Source organism: Carassius auratus, chromosome 46 (assembly GCF_003368295.1).
Source record: "Carassius auratus strain Wakin chromosome 46, ASM336829v1, whole genome shotgun sequence".
Classification (NCBI taxonomy): domain Eukaryota; kingdom Metazoa; phylum Chordata; class Actinopteri; order Cypriniformes; family Cyprinidae; genus Carassius; species Carassius auratus.
The window spans coordinates 4,206,056-4,227,443 of record NC_039288.1 but is presented as its reverse complement, the minus strand read 5'-3'; the positions used below and the strand labels follow the sequence as shown (position 1 = coordinate 4,227,443).

General features: G+C 35.9%; 1 protein-coding gene across 7 annotated transcripts in view; it reads left to right on the top strand.

The window, feature by feature from the left end:
* The window catches only part of LOC113063889 (transcription factor COE1-like), a 129,006-nt gene extending 107,840 nt beyond the window's left edge, over window positions 1-21,166 (top strand). Inside the window, exons 11-17 of one of the 7 annotated variants that reach the window (XM_026234299.1) lie at window positions 4,754-4,842; window positions 11,351-11,416; window positions 12,156-12,318; window positions 12,459-12,638; window positions 14,127-14,321; window positions 17,696-17,764; window positions 18,758-21,166. In XM_026234299.1, the coding sequence (XP_026090084.1) occupies window positions 4,754-4,842; window positions 11,351-11,416; window positions 12,156-12,318; window positions 12,459-12,638; window positions 14,127-14,321; window positions 17,696-17,763 (761 nt within the window). In that variant the 3' untranslated portion in view covers window position 17,764; window positions 18,758-21,166. Of the gene's footprint in view, window positions 1-4,753; window positions 4,843-11,350; window positions 11,417-12,140; window positions 12,319-12,458; window positions 12,639-14,126; window positions 14,322-17,695; window positions 17,765-18,757 lie in introns of all 7 variants that reach the window. The other 6 variants (XM_026234301.1, XM_026234298.1, XM_026234302.1 and 3 more) reach the window with 6 other exon arrangements.
* The last annotated feature ends 222 nt before the right edge of the window (window positions 21,167-21,388 follow it).

The window sequence follows — 21,388 nt, the reverse complement described above, 5'->3', positions numbered from 1 at the left end:
CAGTTTGATTCTGTTCACATGCATTTGATTTGATTCAAACGGAAAACATTGTTTTATTGAAAGACAACCCATGCCTCATGGTTGCTAGAGCGCTGGACCTGCTGGTTCTAGAGTAGAATCAGTTCTGTTGTAGATTCAATTCATTTTGTTCAGTCTGATACGGTCCAGTACATTTGGGTTTGAATATTAGATATACTTTTGGCAAGGTTCACAGTCTACTCGTTATAGAACATTATCAATTATTTTATATCCATTCGATTTTTAATTCATTTTTTTTTAATTCATTTATTTAAATTTACTTTTGTTTTAAAGGTTTTTGGTGAAAGATGATCCATACGGTCATAGTGCCAACAGACCACTGGACCTTCTGGTTTTATATATATATATTTTTTATTTATTTTTTTATTTTATAGAATTTACATTTATTTTGTACAATTTATTCCATGAGTTTGATTTAATGCAGTTTTTTTATATTTAATAAAAAAATATATATATTTGATTCAAAAATATGATGAATCAGTAACGTTAATGTTATGAATCAATAATGTTGATTTGATCCAAACACTGGTTCTAAAATAAAATTGATTCTGTTATATATTTGATTCTTTAATTACATTTACTTTGATGTAATAATTTTTATTTAAAGACTCAATTTTATTTGAACATTTTAAAAAATGTCATAAAACGGATCTAAACATGGGAAGTAAGGCCACGACTCAATGGACAAACAAGCAATTCTCATATTCATTCACAAATCACAGTTAATTAAGGTCTATTGAATCAATGAATCTAATGAATCTATTGGATTTTGTGTGGGATGAGGCTTGATTATAGAGTGAAAGTATATGCAATAGGCAATTATGTACCGAACTACTACCCATTATTCCACTTTACTATGCTCGAATTAAATGAGGACTTACTTCATGCTTCCCTGTCTCCTCTTTCCTCCCCATCCCTCTACTCACAACATTCTCTCCTCCGGGGCATTATAGTGAAATATGATGAGGCCTGGATCTGCCCTCATGAAATTTCAATAAGAATTGATCTCTGTGATTGCAAGAGATTCTTTGCAGAGAGCGAGGGATTGAAATAAGTGATACGCACAGGGTGTGTGCTCATTCATTTATTGTCAATGATGTTCTAGTCATATTAGTATGACAGTATCAGTCAATCGTTTTGTGCTGACAGCTCACAGATGTTGTGGAAGTGGCACTATTCATTGTTCCTGCTTTCTCCGTATGGGCTCAAGATATTCTATGTATGGATTTCTGTAACCAAAGCAGTTACCAAATTTATTACAAATCCACTAAATTGGGATAAACTGGACTGGGTAGACCAGTCTTAAGCATATGGGTTTCCACGTCCTTGAGCTAGTATCATGTCAATATATGATATAGATGTACTGGATTGTTTGCCATCATGATGCTAGCACGTCATTCCACAGTTCATACTGATATTCTTTTAACAACTCCCTTCTGATCATTTTGGGATGCTAAATAATCTGGTAGCACAGTTAGATAATTCTCTCGCTTAGGCTATTTCTGGCTATTTAACCGCTAAAGCTACCAAGGGAGAACTATAAACCAACATCCCTGTGCAAATTGATGCCATGTGGTATTAATACGAGGAAAACAATAAAACAGTTTGAAGAAGTGGAGTTAGGCCAAGCTATAAATACTTACCGTGTGGTTAGCGCTTGTTTCGCATGTAGTGAATACTGAACTCGGCTACAGTGAAAAGTTAGGCAAACAGCAAGCCCACTTCCCCATTTTGGGAAGAGAACTTTTGATATAGTAGAGATATTTGAATAGTTGAAGGGATTTATTTTCCTTCTGAGAACTTCATTCTCTCGAGTTTGTCCCTAGTTAGACCCTTGAAAGATTATTTCCTCTATAAAAATTGACTTTAGATGTCTCAATGCCTTTGATATCTCTGTGTTCTTTTAAGTGAGTGTTAGAGGATGTGGTGACCAAATCAAAAAGTATATCAAATTGAAAACTCATATTCTCTGGGGGGACACAATGACCCGCAGCCTCTGTTGAAATTGGACAAAAGGTTCTTTCATAAGAAACAGCTTCTTCAAAAACACAGTTTGGTTTCGCAAGGTTACTTTTTAAAAGGGGTTTGGAACGTGACTTCAGAAATACTATGGTTTACAGACATGATTGCCATTGTATGTATATATATATATATATATATATATATATATATATATATATATATATATATATATATATATATATATATATATATATATATATATATATATATATATATATATATGTATGTATGTATATATGTATGTATGTATGTATGTATGTATGTATGGATGGATGGATGGATGTACGTACGTATGTATTTAGTGACACAGTTTTTATTTATTATATGCATCACTAAATAATCATTATCTTTCTTCCTTTCTTTCTTGTTTTGTTTGGCATGCACACAGTGGCAAAAAATATTAATACACAGTTAAAACAAATCATGATTTCCATTTATTAATGTGGAATTGGATGAAAAATTTGTGTTGTTATTGAACAATCATTGTTATTAGTATTTTTATTTATTACATGCATCACTTGATAAATAATGTATTTCAATTTTCTATTTAACAAATATTATATTATATTATATTATATTATATTATATTATATTATATTATATTATATTATATTATATTATATTATATTATATTATATTATATTATATTATATTAAACCACAAATAAAATGCATGACATTTCTAACTCTTTTGGTGTAGTGGCCCACAAAAAGCATTGGAATGCACAACTTAAAAACGTACAATCACACTTATTAATGTATAAATGTCATTGGATTAGATGCAAAAATATGTTTGGAGGCTAATTTCATTGAGCATGATACCAAGATGAATGGTCAATTCATTAAGACAATTCCTAGTGAAAAACAAATCCTAATGGTTTATCTTCCCCCACACGTCTTGAGAACCCCTTTGTCTCCGCACCTCTCTCTCTCTCTCTCTCTCTCTCTCTCTCTCTCTCTGCATCTCTGTTAACCTCCTGGTATCTTAGTAAGTGAATGTTTTCCCTAGCCTGAGTGAGAGGATTGGCTACAATATAGAAATCAATGGCAATAAGAAAGGAGTGAAGTGCTCCTGAGACATACAAGCATGTGAATGTGTTTGACACATCCATCTCCATAGCACTTTATTAACAGATGCCCCCCCACACAGGAATGTATGCACAAGTCAGTTTTCTTTCTCCTTTATCCAGACAGGTTTTAAAATTAGACGTTATCAACCAACATTTCCGACGAACTGTATAATGGAAGGTCATTTATTGCGGCAATAACTGTGAACAGCAGCACTTATATATAATTAACCTATATGTTCTTAATTGCCATGCACTAACTTCAATATAACTTAAACAGTATTTACAGTATTTGAACCATCTGCTCCAACTGACAGGAAAGTACCTCCGTATGTTTCATGCCCCAGCAGCCCCTCACACTCAAACTGTCCAAACCACTCTCTCTTTCTCTCTTCCTCTTTTCTCTCTTTCTTCAACAGCCCTGGGACCAGACACTCAGATGACATTTCATTTATGAACGTTTTGCAATACGTGTTCATATTTTGGGCTTAATCGTATGCCATTTTTGGAACACTGAACCACATACCAACCAAAACACAGATGACAGCAAAAAACTTGGCACCAGTAAAACACAGGCTGTTATTAATATAAGATGGATATATAGGAAGACTTGTGTAACATTTAATGTAGTGTTCCACACTATATGTTTAATGCTTTGCACAGTGAAAAAATATGTGAAACAATGTTGTGTAATTTATAAAATTGTATTAAAGTATTTAAGAAATGAATGTAATATAATACGTAAGTTAATATGTAGTAAAATATTTTAATTAATATAATGATTTATTATTAATTTATTTTTATAATAAATATATTTAAATTGTTATTAATTAAATGAATTGTTTATTAAATGTAGACTCCAATTAAGCATATTAAAATGCATATTATGCATATTACAAAATGTGTTTATAATATAATATAATATAATAAATATAATATAATATAATACAATATTTTGCTATATTATATTAGTAAATAATGTACATTTAAATATGAACATGTTTTTTGTTATTATAAAGTGTTACCTGCATATTCTTTTTGTTTTCTTCTTCTTCTTGTTTTTCTTCTTTTTTTATGTAGATTGTCTGAGCTGGTAAGAACAGAACTGACTTAAATGCTAATGCCATTAGGAGTTTTTGTTTGATCCCCTACTTTTAAGCAGGCTCTCAAAACTATGGCACTTTACAAAGTGCCATCATGAACAGATCTTCTACATCCATTTTCTGTCCATTACAGGAGCAAGTGGTGAATGACAGGATTTCGTGTTTTTGACAGCATAAAGACTTCATGCAAAGTAATTGCGCTGTAAAACATAAAACATAACCGTCCTACGATTACATGTTATATGCACTTGCTGCACTTAACATGGATATAAGAATGCGAATAATTCAAAATGACTTCCATTAGAATGGTTGTATATATTAATATTGCACTCTCTGCAGTTATTACACTAGGTTGGAGTGAATTTTGTGTATATTTATATAAAAAAAAAAGACAATTCACAACAAATAAATGTCCATGTTCAATTGTGTTCCAAATATATGCAAAGCCTTTTGTTTCTTTGCAACATAAAAAATAAAAATAAAAAATAATAATGATGGATTTGTCTCTTTTGTTTGTCCACAGCTCTGAATGAACCCACCATAGACTATGGGTTTCAGCGGTTACAGAAGGTGATACCTCGGCATCCAGGAGACCCTGAACGCTTGCCAAAGGTACAAAGCTGAATATCCAAACAATAGGGTTAAAAAAGAGTTAAATATAATGTTGAAAGGAAATGTTACATTTTTTTATTTAATTTTTCTATGTAAGGTTCTACATGTATTTTATATATAATGGTTTTAATATAGTTTATGTTAATCTCTGTTATATTGAAATACATGGGTTAATGTTTAGAGGCTTAATTGCATGACTCCATTGAACTAACAGGTTTATCTGTGTTCTGTGGGCTGAATCATGAATCATGATACAGCTGTATGCATTTCATCTGACATTCCTCGATCACTATTAAGTGCTTCCAGATCCTCTTTCTTTGATTTAGAAAGAGTGTTACAGCACTAGCTATAACATCAGGATAATGAGTCTCTCTTGTGAAGGACTCGGATGACGGGCCGGCCTCTATTATACCATCATTGTCTTAGTGATGAAACTCATATGGTAATAATTCTGCTTGGATGAACATTAGAGTCTGTTGCAAAAGGACAGAAAGAGTTGCATCATGAGAAAAAAAAAAACTGTCTTGCTGTGTTACATCTACATGTATACAGATGTTTGCATGTGTTGTGTTTCTCGAGTGAAGAGGTACTTTATATACATACTTTTTATTTCAGGTTGGGGAAATTTGGTCTTAATGAAACCATGCTGTTTAATTGTGGAAATAAGCTAGCGTCACAGTGGAGTTATTTGGTTTGCATTTGTTGTGCTGGAGCTCTAGGAATATGAGATAAAACATTCTTTGTTCAATCACTGTGATTCACAGTTCAAATCTCGGTTATAGCAGGACTAGGTCAGGTGTCAGAAAACATTGGCTTAGATTTCAACAAGTACAGCGGGTTCCTGGATCAACTTTCTTGTTGGTTCTGGAACAACATTCTCATTGACATTTTTTCTTTTCTTTTTTTTTTTTTTTTTTTTGTAGGATTTCGGAACTAAAGCAACATTTTGGTATTTTGATTTAAGTCTTATACTAATAATATAATATAATATAATGTAATATAATATAATATAATCTTGTAATTAAATACCCTTTTAGTAAATGTTGCTATTAATTAATTTATTACATTTACATTATTATATCATATTATATTTTATTTACAGTATTTTTCACAAAACTTCAACTATTTGGAATGCAACAATTTATTTGTATTTATTTATTTATTTATTTATATATTTTTTATATATTATGCATATATTTACTTTGGTTATTTTGTTATTCTTTGACACTTTTATCCTTTAGGTATTAAATAAATAATTTTAGTCATTATAAAGGAAAGTATATTATATTATATTATATATTGAGCTATTAGGTTAGTGTTATACTATGTAAGAGATAATATTATGTTGATGACTATCAAGCTGTCAAAATCTTTCTCTAGACAACCACCTTTCTCTAGCCTTAAGATCTGATCTGTTTGATGGGAATATTGTTCTAGAACCAACAATGATGCTGTTTTAGGAAGATACATGGCAAAATCATGGAAACTTTAAAAGTTCCCTTTCAACGTGTATCTTTTGTTGGAGTGTTGAGGATATTTTGCTTGTTCAGGTTATTCTGTTCATTTCACAAGTGTTTATGTTTGGTCATGTACTTTGAGCTTATTATATACACATTTGTGTGTGTGTGCGTGTGTGTGTGAGTTTAAGAGTGCGAGCACCCCAAGGTGATCCATCATGGTGAAGTCAGCTGTCCAGGGGTGCCTCCCGGCAGGTCAGCGATCGAAGTCTCCGCTGGCCGGACTTTATTATTGCTCCACCACCAGTAATTGAGTCACAGCAGTGGATGTGTGTGTGTGTGTGTGTGTGTGTGTGTGTGTTTGAAAGGAGGAAGAGAAATTATTCCAGCACACTGGCACCTCTGACATTCAGAACAGTGTTGAGCTCAATGAAGAGGTCCGACATATGGAGGAACAGAGAATCATACATAATCTCTCGCTCTCTCTCCATCTCTTGGCCGCTGTCCCATTGGCAGCAGCGGCACCACACACACACACACACACACACACACACACTGTTCCTCTCCGCCCCATCGATTTTCTCGTCCTTATTGAGGTAATAACAGTTTGTTGACGGGGCTCTCTTTTCAACTGCTCAACTCAATCATACCAGGCGAACACAGGGACGCCAAACACACACACACACACACACACATGCACACACACATAGCCACATACCCACATACCCACAGATCTAAATGAAGACAAACCATAGACTTCTATTGTTCTTATATAAAGCTGATTATATACTATAGGCTAATTATAGACAAACTGTAGACAAAGGCTAAATATTTTAAAAGTAAAGATATTTTTACTTAGAAAGCTACAGTATGTGTTCACAATACAGTGAGCCTACTGTAAGCAGATATAAGTGTTAAAATGTATGTAAGATATTTATGTTATGATATGTTATAATATTTATAAGTATTTCAAGGTTAATTTACACAGCACTTGGAACACAAAGCACCAGATTAAGCAAACATTTGCTGTAAAATACATGCAATATGTCTATTTTGTATGTTTATATTATTTGTGACATATTAATTAGTCAATAGAGAGACAGTTCGGACATTTGTTTTTCACCCCAGTTCATTTTTCAGTGTTTTTCTGATCCAAAGCTCTCAGTTTAGATTTCTTTATAGTGTGTATTGCTGTAATGTGAGGAGCAGACAGACATGAGAAGCTCAGAAGGACAGACGGTGTAGTAGCCCGTATGAAAGGATTAGAGAGGACAACAGAAGTGTGAATGCTCTACTGGACATTCACATTGACAGTGAGATCTGACCAACACAACCTGCCCATTTTGGAGCTTTTATTGATCCGTTTTAAAATGTTGTTTTCTTAAAGAAGTTGCTCCAATGCTGCATGACTTTATAGCTTCTGTGGACACACACACACACACACACATACCAAAACGATGTTGAAGCATTTCAAATTAATCATAAAAACTCAAAAAGAAGACAAAAAAGCATGATAAAAAAATACCTTAAAGTACAAAAAAACTTTTGAATCAGGTACATCAGGCAAATATTTTATAGTTAATATTGTATGATATAGGAGAATATGGAGCTCAAAGTCGAGCAGAAAATAGCAGTATTTCTCATAGTGAGTGTCATGGCAGATGCCCAGATACTGTTTTTGTGTCACGGAATGTAGTTAAGAGTTTTTTAGGCGAGAATGTACTTGTTTAGACTTCAAATGAGTGGTTTGTTAATAAAGATAACATTTATTTGAAAATTTGCTTCAACGTTTTTGGAGATTTGAGCTCCAGGGCATTCAGCGCATTCATGAACCCTCCGAGAGCAGCCATACGTCAGCCAGTTCTTCTAGAATTTGTTGTTAAACATAAGACATTATTAATTCCGGGTAAGTCTAATGGGTCGCTTTATTCTGTTATTTGTTTAAGAGAAAACAGTTTTGGCTGAGGGCAAAATCTCATAACATTAAATTTTATATAACTAATTCTGTATATCAGAACATATCACTATTACTCATGTAATATTGCTTAAAAAAATGTATGCAGATTTTGTATTTGCAGATTTGTATGTCCAAAAAGTGTCATTCTGATAGCTTGTAATATGAGATCTTTATAGCTACTTAACATAATGCATATGAATGTCAGTTGTTGTCACTATGTGTCTCCCAATAATAAGTTTTAGTAAGGTGATTTTTAAATACTTTCAACATATATAATACAATGCAATGATGAACTAGAGGACTTAGACATTTGTGTGTCACATATAATAAAGTAGGCTTTATAGAAAAAATGTTTTAGGAGATTCCTTTCCAGGAAACAAAATTAGCTGATATCATTGTATATGAAGTTGTTGTCGCCAGCTTGTGATTATGTCATGTTGCATTAGAGCTGATCTAAAAAACTGCTTAGAACAGTAAATCGCTTTTTTATTTTAACTGATGATCCAAACATGATATGCCACTTCCAGTAATGTATGGCACAGTCATGTAATGGTGGGACAATCATCAGTTTTGATGGTGTTTCTTGAGCTATTGTTGACCAGTAAGGATGATTATGGAATGTCTTTAATTTACAGTTATTTTTGATTATGAGTTTTGTCATGATTTCCTTGTCTTGGTTCATACTTCTTAGGATGTCTTTAAACAACTAGAGTGTTAAGTGGTTACAACAATTTCCCAACCAAACTGATCCATTTGTCTTTAATTGGTGAGTCTTAGTACCTGGTCATAGAAGAGTCTAGAAAAACATATTACATTTGTGATGTATAGATCTCAGTGTTTCTGCTACAGTATTCATCATCGACCTCTGCTCCTCATCTTTTCTGCTAAATTTGATTGATGTTTTGGCTGAACTCGCACATACTGGGAATTCACTGCCTCCAGGCTGCCCCACGTTCATTCACGGCCTTTCACTCACCAGTATCCCTTTCGTGCTCCCCCACACTGGGCTGCAGAGGGACTTTCCTCCGCCTCCTCACTCTCGCTGCAGGATCTATCGCTCTAACAGCTCCCTGTGACGATAATGAGAGGTTAACACAGTGCCAGCACAGCCATAATTGAGTGAATTTAGCACCTTGGACAGCGCACTAAAACTCCTCATTGCTTTACTGACCCCCCGTCAAGTTTTGTTTGTCCCCGTCCGTGTGTGTGTGTGTGGTGCGACACACCCCAGGGCTGACTGGGAGGCAATATGTTCCAACAAAGCGCTCACACACACATGCTAAGGGGTAAGATCCTGGTGAAGGTTGCATTCAGAGGGGGGAGCAATTGTCTGCCTGTCACTCGGTTAGCTGGAGCAGCACCCTTCTACATTAAATTCTCCCAAAGACCTCCCACACACCAACATTCAAGACAGAGAAAAATAAGTACAAATTAAAGGGCCTTATGACTTTGTATGCATGAGCAGAACTAATTTCTTTGTAAATTGTTTGTAAAACTATTAATTTGTGTGATAATGTATGTTTATATACATTATATTTATACAAAATTAAACAATTAACATAAGACTGAATCTACATAAAATTTAGATTTAAGACAGAATAATACTTTTTATAATGGATTTGCTTTTTGTGTTTTAATTTTTTATTTACATTTGTAATAATTTATTTTTTTACTGAAATTTTACATTCACACGAAAAGAACAGTTTATGATTAAATGCTTTTATAAACACTATACATTTACAGTATATGAATTCAACAACTTAAGTATTAATTGTTTTAACACATTACATATTAATGTGAACAATTCATATTCATTTTAAGGCAACAAAAATAGTCCTATATTGCATTTATATCAATGCAATAATTTACATAAAAATTGTTTTATAACTGATTTACAATTACAACAATGCAACAATTCACAGAAGAATGGTTTAACAAACATTTTACATTTGTGTCAAAGTATCAATCAATGTAAGAATGGTTTTATGCACTTTTTGCATTTATATCAATGCTACATTTAATGAATAATTCACATCTATATCAATGTGACAATTTATGCAAGAAATGTTTTATGATTACATTTATAACATGCAATCATTTATGTGAGAATGGTTTAAAAAAGTTTACATTACAAGTTTACACAAAAATGTATTAGTAGAGTTTAGGTTTTTGCTTGGGTTGACCCAGTGTGTTTATTTAATCATGTGGATATATTTTTGAGATTGAATTTATACATGTGAAACATTTGTAAAAAAAAAAAAAAAACAAAACAAAAAAAAAAAAACAGTGCTATTCATGGGATTTTTCAATAAGGTTATTTTGATTTATTGCCTTTGATTTATGAAAGAAGTCGAATGACGAACCTACATGACATGATCCATGTTGCATCATTAGTCCACTGTTTTTGAATATTTGTTCAAAAAGCTAAAATTTGTGTATCTCCTTTTACTGGCCAAGATAAGCATGCCGTTTGGTGCACTTATCCCATGCTTGCACATCCCATGCTAGTTTGATAATGTGGAGATATTGCACAAGCCACATAATCACATTATTAAAAGAACACAAAAGTCGCTAATGTTTTCCAGCCATTGCACTTAAACAATCATGACACCCGTTGTCCGTCTTCCCCATCATGTGACTGTGCAGAAAAGCATATGTTAAAGTAATTACTTCTCATTAGCGGGAAAGCATCGATTCCATCTCTGATATACCGTCATCGCAAGAGCTCTTACGAGAGCCAGCTCTCTGCTGAGTTATTGCCCAGTACTGTGAAACCGAGTGACCTTCACTGCAAACATAGATTGCATTGTCCTTCCTCGATGCAAAGCAGATGTTTGCTGAAATACTGCACTTTTTTATCCTGACAGACACAGAACAATTGAGCAAACATTAGCTCCATGTGTTCCACTTGGCTGTGATCACTGATGTTATTAAACGGAAATTCAACCCTTTTTCATCTGTGAAAGAGAACATCACGTTACAAGTGACAATCTTATGGATTATAAATTGATAAAGAATGAACTGAGGATAAAACTAGTTCTCAATCTGTTTAATCATTAATATTTCCTTTGTTTGTGATTTCATTTGCATACAGGAAGTGATTTTAAAGAGAGCAGCAGATCTGGTGGAAGCCCTTTATGGAATGCCTCATAATAACCAGGTGAGGAAGAAACTCTGGTTATCACTGATACATCACAGTCGCATAATTTCCTTTCACCATCAGTGGGCTGTTAACACATTTAAAAGATATATGTGTTTCGGTCTGTATTTTTGTCCCTGCAAACTTAACATGCAAATTAAAACATAGAATAATGTTTTTTTCTTTTTTTTTTTTTTGGTGGAATTTCCAACACTTCAAATAATGTATTGGGTTTAATTACATTCTTTGATGGAAATGACAATGGCGAAAATGCCATTTCAAATATTTCTAAATTGAATGAGTGATTACTTTGTTTTGCCAAGCCTGCTTTCATAAATTCATTCATTACCACAATGGTAATTTGGGTTACAATATGTAAATTTAGTTAATGAAATAAATATCAAAACTGTTCACTTCTATTTGGATTTAAACTGTTTTTATTTATTATATATATATTTTTTAAATGATGCAGTTTCATTTTGCATTATTGAAAGTCTTGTCCTTCACAATGACATAAATAAATAAAGAAGCCTTTATTATGATGACCCCCCCCCTCCCCCTTTTAGAAATTTAGTAAAATTTGCCATGTATTTTCAAAGTTACTTGCATTGAGTAGAATGTCTGTTGAGGGAACATCAAAAAAGAGTGCTACCAAAATCAGTCAAAGGACACAAAAAATGAAACACCACCCATTTATTCTATGAAAGTGTTCAATTGTGAGAGATGATGAATCATTTTTCCCTAGGAAATCATTCTTAAGCGAGCAGCGGACATTGCTGAAGCCCTTTACAATGTGCCACGAAACCACAACCAGCTGACCGGCCTCACCAACAGCTCTGTCCATGCGAGCATGATGGGGGTGAACTCCTTCACTGGACAGCTCGCCATTAACGTCTCAGAATCCTCTCAGGGTGGAAACCAGGGTGAGATATTTCCGTACTCTTGATCGAATGTGTGCTAAAGAAAATGTGATGTGTAGGATGAAGTTCATCAAAGCTAAATACTACTACACTACTTTGATGTAAGGGTGAGTCGACTAACTTGTCTCCATGTCTGGCTGCAGGTTTCAGTCGTAATACGAGTAGCGTATCACCACACGGTTACGTGCCCAGTTCCACCCCTCAGCAGAGCAGTTACAGTTCAGTATCCACCAGCATGAATGGCTACGGCAACAGCAGCATGACCAACCTGACCGGCTCCCCGAGCTTCCTGAACGGCTCTGCTGCCAACTCACCCTACGCAAGTGAGTACTGAGATGCGATTTTCTATAAATTCTTCCTTACTTTCATAAAACAAAAAAGGAGACATTTAGCACAATGTCCATGCTGCTTTCCCCCCCCCCCCCACATAATTAAACAAATAAATAAAAAAAAATTTTTGGGGAGTACTTATTACAAGAAAATCCTATTTTAGTCTCTACTTCAAAATGTCCCATTTAATTTAATGTGGTAACTGTCCTTTCTTTGTAACTATTTTTGAATTTACTCATAGCCCTATGATTGCTTTATGACAGGAACAGATTAACATTTTTAATTTGAATAAAATCTTCCCTCTGCTGTAGCTTTTAAATCTGACTTCCACTTTAAGACGTGACAAAATGTATGACAAAACACCAGACCTACCGTGACATGTATTCATGCACTATGTTTAAATAGATGCACGTTTAAATACACTTGAAAAGGCATTTAAAATACAGTATTTTGGGACTGTTGTTTATCGGCTGAATTTTTTTTTTTTTTCACATGCTCCAACAAACCCTAGTTTCCAAACAAAATACTGTCTTTACTCACTGACAGTATGGGCCTTTAGGTCTGATAGAAATCCCAACTGAGAATTTCCACAATGATCTGCAATTTGTATTCAACAGCTCTTTGAACGTTCTCTCTTCCTCAGCTACTGATGCTCTCCCTCTTCTGTTCGCCTGACAGTGCCACCTCACTCCAGCTGTTATTTATTGAGCTAATTCTTAATTTTCCACTATTTCCAATTAACCAGGCATGAGAAAGTGAGAAAGCCAGAAACAAAAGAATTGGGAATATTCTGAGAGTGATGTGTTTGTTTGGATAATTATGACTTGAGCAGTGAGGGTGTGTATTCGGGGGTGCAATCTGACACTTAATCCTCAAAAAGGCAAGATGAGCGGCATGCAAAACTTTGACACAAACACCCTGCACAACCTGCACAAAGGAAAAGAAAGCAATCAGGAATTCAGCAGTGCAACCCTGCCCACTTTATCCTCTGATGACTTTAGTCCACTTTACAAAAACAGAGTTTTATTGTCTCAATCAAATTTAGATTCTATTTTGGCCTTTGAATTAAAGAATGTTAATTAAATCAGTAAAGAAATTGAAGGAGCAACACTTGCAATGTTTCTGTCCCATAGACCCCTGTTAAACCTCCAGTCTTCATCAATTGATTAGTAAAGACTTAATAAATGGGCTGTGGCTTTGTTGTAAGGTTTCAGCTGAAACCAATAAAACCAATATTTTTAGCATGACACAGGACTTAATGGCTTATTAGTAGTTGTCCCCTGCTTTTTGATTGGGATAAAACAACTTTTTTACCATTAAATTTATATATTCTTTTGTTATTTAGATTAAATTGCTAACTAATCATTTCCCCCCAAACTTTTTCCCACAAAACTTTTTATTTCCTACTTTATTTCTTCCTTCCTTATATTTCTGCTAAATCCAAAATGTATTTCTCAATCCCCCTCTCTGCATTCCTGCAGTCGTCCCCTCCAGTCCCACCATGGCCTCCTCCACCAGCCTGCCCTCAAACTGCAGCAGCTCCTCTGGAATCTTTTCCTTCTCTCCGGCAAACATGGTTTCAGCTGTGAAACAGAAGAGTGCGTTCGCTCCAGTCGTTCGGCCCCAATCCTCACCTCCACCGACATGCACCAGCACCAATGGGAATGGTCTCCAAGGTAACGCACAAGTCCTTCACACTCAAATTCTGCTGGGGTGGGAATTTTATGACAGTGATGTCATCATCAAAATTTGAAAGCTGAAAGTACAGCACCAATGAAAACGTCTCGGTTATGTATGTAACCCTCGTTCCCTGAAGGAGGGAACAGATACGTCATGTTGTGACCGACGAATTGGGATCTTGCTTCTCATAGAAATGCTCTCGCAGAAGTGATGTCATCTACCTCCTGGGGTAGATCACCTAAAATCTCCACGTCCGAGTCAGTAGATCCTTCCTCAGAGGAATCTGCCAAGGGAGCATTAGTTCCTGGAACCAGATCCGAGTGGGCCAATACGGCACCACAAGCAGCTTATTGGCTGCAAGTTTGAGCAGACCCAGAATGTGAATAGCACGAAGTGACACTTAGAACTTTCTGACTCCAAAAGGAGGAGGTGGCAATGAGTTGTGACATGCGATTGGAGTGCAGACCACCTTGTCAGTTGATGCAACGCTCACTGTGTTGGCCACACTGCCACGCCCACCTCAGGATTCAGCCATGAATCAAGTGCTGAAGTGGTCTCATATGATGCAGCCCCAGCAGTTCAACTGCCACTGCAGCTACAATATACCTCAGGAGCCTCTAAATGTTTTTTATTAGGACCGCTGTCCTGCCCTTGAATGAATTCAAGCAGTTCAACACCAACTATGCACATTCCCCTGTGAGGCATGCTGTCTGTTCGACTGAATCCTATTCCATACGGATAAAAGAGATCCTCTGCATCGGGGAAAGTTTGCTTCTTTCCCAGTTGACCCAAAGACCCAACTGGCTGAGGTGCCGGAGAACCAGGTCCCTGTGCTCGCACAACTGATCCAGAGACTGTGCTAGAAAAAGCCAATCATTGAGATTAAGGATGTTAAGTTCAGGATGCGAACACCCTCGCTGAGTGGAGGAAGATGGGGGGACAGGAACAGCCCGAAGGGCACAACCATGTACTGAAATGCACATACTTAGATCGTGAACCACAGAAATGGTCTGTGGCGTGGAAGGATCAACACATTAACTTAGGGTCAATTGCCAAAAACCAGTCTTGGGGATGGATGCACCCGAAGATGTGTTTCTGCATCAACATCTTGAAAGGTAAACAGTAAAATGCCTGGTTTAAGACACGCAGGTCCAACGCCCAACGCCATTTTTGGGAATAATGAAGTATGTGTTGTAAAACCCTATTTTCATATCAGATGGAGGGTCTGGCTCTATTGTATCCTTCGCCAGTAGAACAAGCGTGGGCAGATGCAGGGGCCTCCCTCAGAGATGAGCAGGCTGGGGCACTGCGGCCGGTGGAAGGGTGGAGGCAGCAGCTGTCCACTGGAGCAGGATGTGACGAATCACCTCAGTCTGCTTTTGTGCAGCTGAGAACTGCTGGGCAAAGCTCTCAACCGCATCGCTGAAGAGGCCGGTCTCCTACACAGAGGCATTGAGGAACCAAACTTTGTAGGCGTAATGTTGGCCAGAAAGGTAGAGATGGTACTCCTGGTCTACAAGTGTGGATATTGCACGACCCAGAGAACTCACGGTGACCTTTGTTGCTTGAAGCACAAGGTCAGTAGTGGTTCGGAACTCTTTCAGAACTTCTGGATTATGACCACCCTTGTGCAGGTCCTTTAGTGCCTTGGCCTGATAAACCTGCAGTAACGCTATAGCATGCAAGGCAGAGACAGCTTCTCCACAAGCCAAATAAGCACTGCCATTCAGACCAGATGAATACCTACAGGCCCGGGAGGGGAGTGATGGGTTTCCCTGCCAGGAGGAGGCAGTATTAGGACACAACTGAATTGCTACTGACCATTCCACCAGGGGGGATTGCAGTATACCCCTTAGCTGAACCCCGGCGAGGGTGGTGAGGGAGGAGGAACCAGCATATACCCCTTCGGTTTATGGCAATAAAAGGTGCCATCCATGAACTGGTAATCTCCTCATGCACCTCTGGGAAAAAAAGGCACCGGGTCCGTCCACTAAGAACCAGCGCAAGCCATCCCAATTCCAATCTCAAGAGCTTGGCATGCGATGAAGGTTTCTTCACCTCGATCCATTGTCTTTACAAAGATGCACCCTTGTAAGCTCTTTTAGAGAAATAAGCTCTTTCAGGGAAAAGCTCTTTTATGTGCTGAGAAGCATAGGGTAGATGGCTGCTTGCAGCACAACATGGGGTAATGCAGCCTGAAATGTGCAACCCACTTGACACAGGAACGACCACCGCTGAAGCACCATCCGCCACTGCAAAAAGCTTGGTAGAGCGCATTGAACTCGTCATCACAAATGAAGATATGGCAGGAGCAGGCTGATGTTACCACTCGGCTCCTAAATTAAAAGCTGGTATGCGATGCACCTGCTTACTTTTTATGCTCACGCTGTGATCAGCGGCAGCTGGATGCAATCATCGGAATCAATGTACAGTGGCTAATTTAGTTTACACTCGAAGTAGATTGGTCTCTCGAAGCGAGATCCCAACTCATTGGTCACGACATGACTCGTAGTGACCAACTGAAAGGGAGCGATGTTCACCAAAATCACTGACAACACTGTGTACCATATATGTGTGCAGATTACTTTCAGAGGGTCGACTTTTCAAAAGGAAAATCTATAATTTATTAAGATAATTTATGAGCGCCAATCTGTTCTAAATCTCAACTCAAATTGGCACCTTTTAGTTCCTGTAGTGTAGTTGGCCAAGGTTTTTTTTTTTTTTTTTTTTTTTTTATGTAAATCTGTAATAGTAAATTACTGATTATAATAGAAAGTCCTTAGTAAGAAACTCATTAATCTAATTAGCCGGCAAAAGTAGTTTTAAAAACCATGTCTGAATATGTTTAGTGTAAAACATGAATGCACTCAAACATTTGGGATTGGTATGATATTTTAAGTCTCTAATGCTCACCAAGACTACATTTATTTAATAAAAATACTGTAAAATTGTAAAATATTATTACAATTTAAAATAACTTTTATAAACGTTTAAACGTCTGTTTAATATTTATGGAAACTGTGATTTAACTTTTTAATTAATACAAAATTATTAATAGAAAGTTCAGAAGAAAGCATTTTTAAGTACCATACATTTTTTTTGTTGACAACATAAGTCTTTACTGCCACTTTTATTTAATTGAATGCATCTTTGCTTAATTAAATAATAATAATAATCTTACTGACTCCAAACATTTGAATGGTAGCGTATGTAAAATCACCAAAGTCCAGTGAGGATCTATGACATATTAGAGGCATGAATATCTACTCAAATACTTTTGACCATATACTCACCCATCATTCAGTCTGATATTAACATCTCTCTCTCTCCTCTTTCCCTTTCCCCTTCTTCTTTTCTCCACTGCCTTCAGATCAGTCTTTTGTCGACTCTAACAAGTACTCCACAGCCAGCGCGCTCCAGGGCCTGGCCTTCTCCTGAAGTATGTTACTCATCCGTTACTCCTCCCACATCCATTCCACTGTTTCTATATCTGATCATCCATAAACCAACAAATAACATTGCTATAGTATAATAATAACAGGTATTCTTCTTTTTCTTAAGGTGAAGTGTGTAATATTTTGTTAAGATACTACAACCCCAACTTATAAAGTCAGCTTTAAGAAATTCAGTGACAAAGGAGGTGTTTGAGTGAACTGTTTGAAAACAGTCTTTATTTTCCAATTCTGTTAGAAATTACACACCTCACCTTTAAATATTCCATGTTTCAAATACATCACAACACAGTTTTCTGTGTCAGTACATCATGCTATATACCTGCAGAGCATGTTACATCAAAAATGTGTGAATTTTATGTGTGAGTGTATGTTTGCATGCTTTTAAGGGTTCGTGTTTCACCTCCATTGGTTCTTAGAGACTTCAACTTCTCCAAAACTGTTCACCTCTTTTCTTTTCTTGTTTGTCAGCAGTTGTTAAACTCGTGTTGAGTCAGATGTGCAGTGCTTAGCATTCTCTTCAAGTTAATGTTGGCCTAGCTAAAGAGAGTGAAGTGTCTGGCATGAATGATGTGATAGACTGTTTCAGATTTCCTTAAATTCATAATTTTTAGTTTGTACACCAGGGAATGCTTGACCTTACAAGCCCAGAAACTGCTTGCACACAATTATGAGTCAGCTGAAATGTTTAATCAAATGCTTCAAGGGTCTTGTTTTTGCCAATTTTTCATTGACGCTGAAAGAGAGTAGGATTTATCTCTCTTCTGAAGGGGCCATGGTTTGTTTCGCAGATGTGGAAACAGATTTCAGAATTTAAAGAACTGCAAAAAATGTGAAACAATGTAGCTGGTTCTGGCTTCGCTGTACAACTCAAACTCTTAGATGTTAATTTCATTCTCTGACACTTGAGCTCTATTTCAATGATGGCATGTTTAATGGATTAAAGTGATCTAACACCCTGTATCTTTCTCTCTTCACAGTTATCCCTGGAATGATCATTCCTCCAATGTAGAGTGCATCTGTGAGTGTGTGTGTGTGTGTGTGTGTGTGTGTGTGTGTGTGTGTGTGTGTGTGCATTTATGTGCAGAACAGAAGATGAAACATGCTTTCATGTCACTGGTCTCACTGAACATGTGCAGGAAACTCCGGCGCTGGACTGACCTCACGGTCCTGTTCTGAAGGATGAAAAACTACAAACTCAGGCCCTTTTTAAACACAATCTGCTTTGAAACAAAAAGATACAGACGAAGAAAAACATATTGAACTCGACTGTTGTACCTCCATGTTTTGATGTTGAAATTTGTACTCACCTTCTAGACACTTTTTAAGATAAGTGGCGACCCGTCCCATCTACATTATAACATGAGGTCTATTTATTTAAAAATGTAGTAAATGAATTGCCATCATATTTATGTGTTTCTGTGTGTACCACCCTTTTATGAAATGATACCTGACACAATATTGCAGTGGTTTCTATTTATAATTTTAGATGAAGGATTGCAGGTGATTTTTGCGCAGTAATGTCCCACTGAATTTTTTAATTACATCTGAATTTGAACAACTGAAGTCAATCATTCTACAAAATGCCAGCCATTTAAATTCATATTAAAACGGTACCAGGCGAAAATATAATTTATGCCTTTTTTTTTTTCTTTTTTTTTACCATATTTAAATACCAATTCAGAATAGAGAAACTTAGCTCCTTTGCTTTTTCACCATCTTGATTTTCACACTCATATTCCATTTGCTGAGATTACGCTGCCTTCAAGTCCTTCTGGAAAGTTATGATTCAAAAAAAAAAAAAAAAAAAGAGAAGAAGAAGAAGATGTTTGGCATTTTTTTATTTCTCCCTCTCTCCTTAAATTTAATGGCAAGTTTTTCGCACCACTGCAACAAAATTAAAGGAATAGTTTTCCCAGAAAAGAAAATTCTGTCATAATTTACTCACCCTCAAGTTATTCTAAACCTGTTTGGTAACCCACATTCTTCCAAATATCTTATTTTGTGTGAAATTAAATTCATACAGGTTAAGAATAACTTTGAGGGTAAGAAAACAATGGCAGAATTTTAATTTTTGGGCGAATTTTCTCTTTAAAAGTAAAGGATGCATGTAAGGTTTGTACTGTACCTGATGCTTTGTGCCTTCAAAGAATGATAGTTTAAGTATCATTTTATATTTTTTAGATGGAGTTTTAGATGTATTGTTATTATTGATTCATAGCACACAAAATGTTATTAAGATCAGTTTCCACAATGATTTTAATTGCCACACCACTAACTCAGAACATTGAAAGAAACTGAAGATGAAGATATTGCAGTGGTAAATCTGATAATCCTCCCATGACTTGAAGGCAACATTTGGCATTTCATTTTCATCTCTACCAGTTTGTCATTATGTAATGCCAAAATGTATAGACCAGACACTTACCCATAGTAACACAAAAGAGTCAAAGTGCTCAGTATATACAGAGACAGGGCAGTCTAAAAGCCCTGGACTTTATATATATACTTTACTTTACTTTGCAGTGGACTTCCTCCAATTGATAACGTCATACTAAACTGAATGAAAGGTCTAGATGATTAATATTTGTCGGAGCCGTTTTGCTTTTATTGCATTTCAGTGGATCACAACTGGTTTTGCCTTGAAACCCAGAGTTTGCACAGCACAGCACTGAAATGATCATGCAAAAAGAATCAAAATATCTTTAGAATAAACAAATCTATTAGAACTATGCACATTATATGAACCATAGCATTTTATTATTTTCATTTAACATTGATTTTCCCCCTACTGTCCATGACCCTGTCAGATCAGACCTGTTGCCCATTTTCAGAGCGTGTCCCACCAGTTGAGAACTACCGATGTAGAACAGTCTGACTGTATGTTCAGGAGATGAAGGCTTTGGATGTTACAGCATAGTCAGCACTGTGAATGTTCTGTTCCCTTCTCATAAATGATCCGAGATCTAGATGTAGTCATCACTTTGGATTCTGGCATGTATGATTTGTACAGACTGATAAATATGTTTGATTTTATAATACTCTTTTATTTTGCCAAAGTCATTGTTTTAAATATATTTATACATCAGAATGGAGTCATGAGGCAGCTTTATACAACCTAGTGTCACTGATATAATGTTTACGACATGCTTAGCAGATCTCATTGACTTTGACTCTGAGGTTTTGATGATCATGAAGGGGTATCTGCAGGATAACCATATGAATATTGTATGTATGTATCGCTTGAAATCTGACATGCTTCAAACTGTCCTCATGTTTGTGTTTTCGCTTGTCATTTGCTGATGATCTGTTTTTATTTTGTCATCTGCCGAGTTGTGTCCATAAATGTGATTTTGGAATTTTATTTGTATAGTAATTTTGGTGTCAAAGAATAATGTATTTTGTTTTTTATTTTGCCATTTTTTGTCTTTTTTTTTATGAAAATGTGTTGTTATAACATTTTGTTACATGTTTTGTTTCAGATGGCAAGATTTGTTAAATAGTTTGTATTTTAATGCAATGAAGTTTGAGAAAACAGTATATTCAACATTGTAAACAATACAATAATCTTTTCATTTCGCTTCTCTGGAACTTACAGATAAAAGGATTGT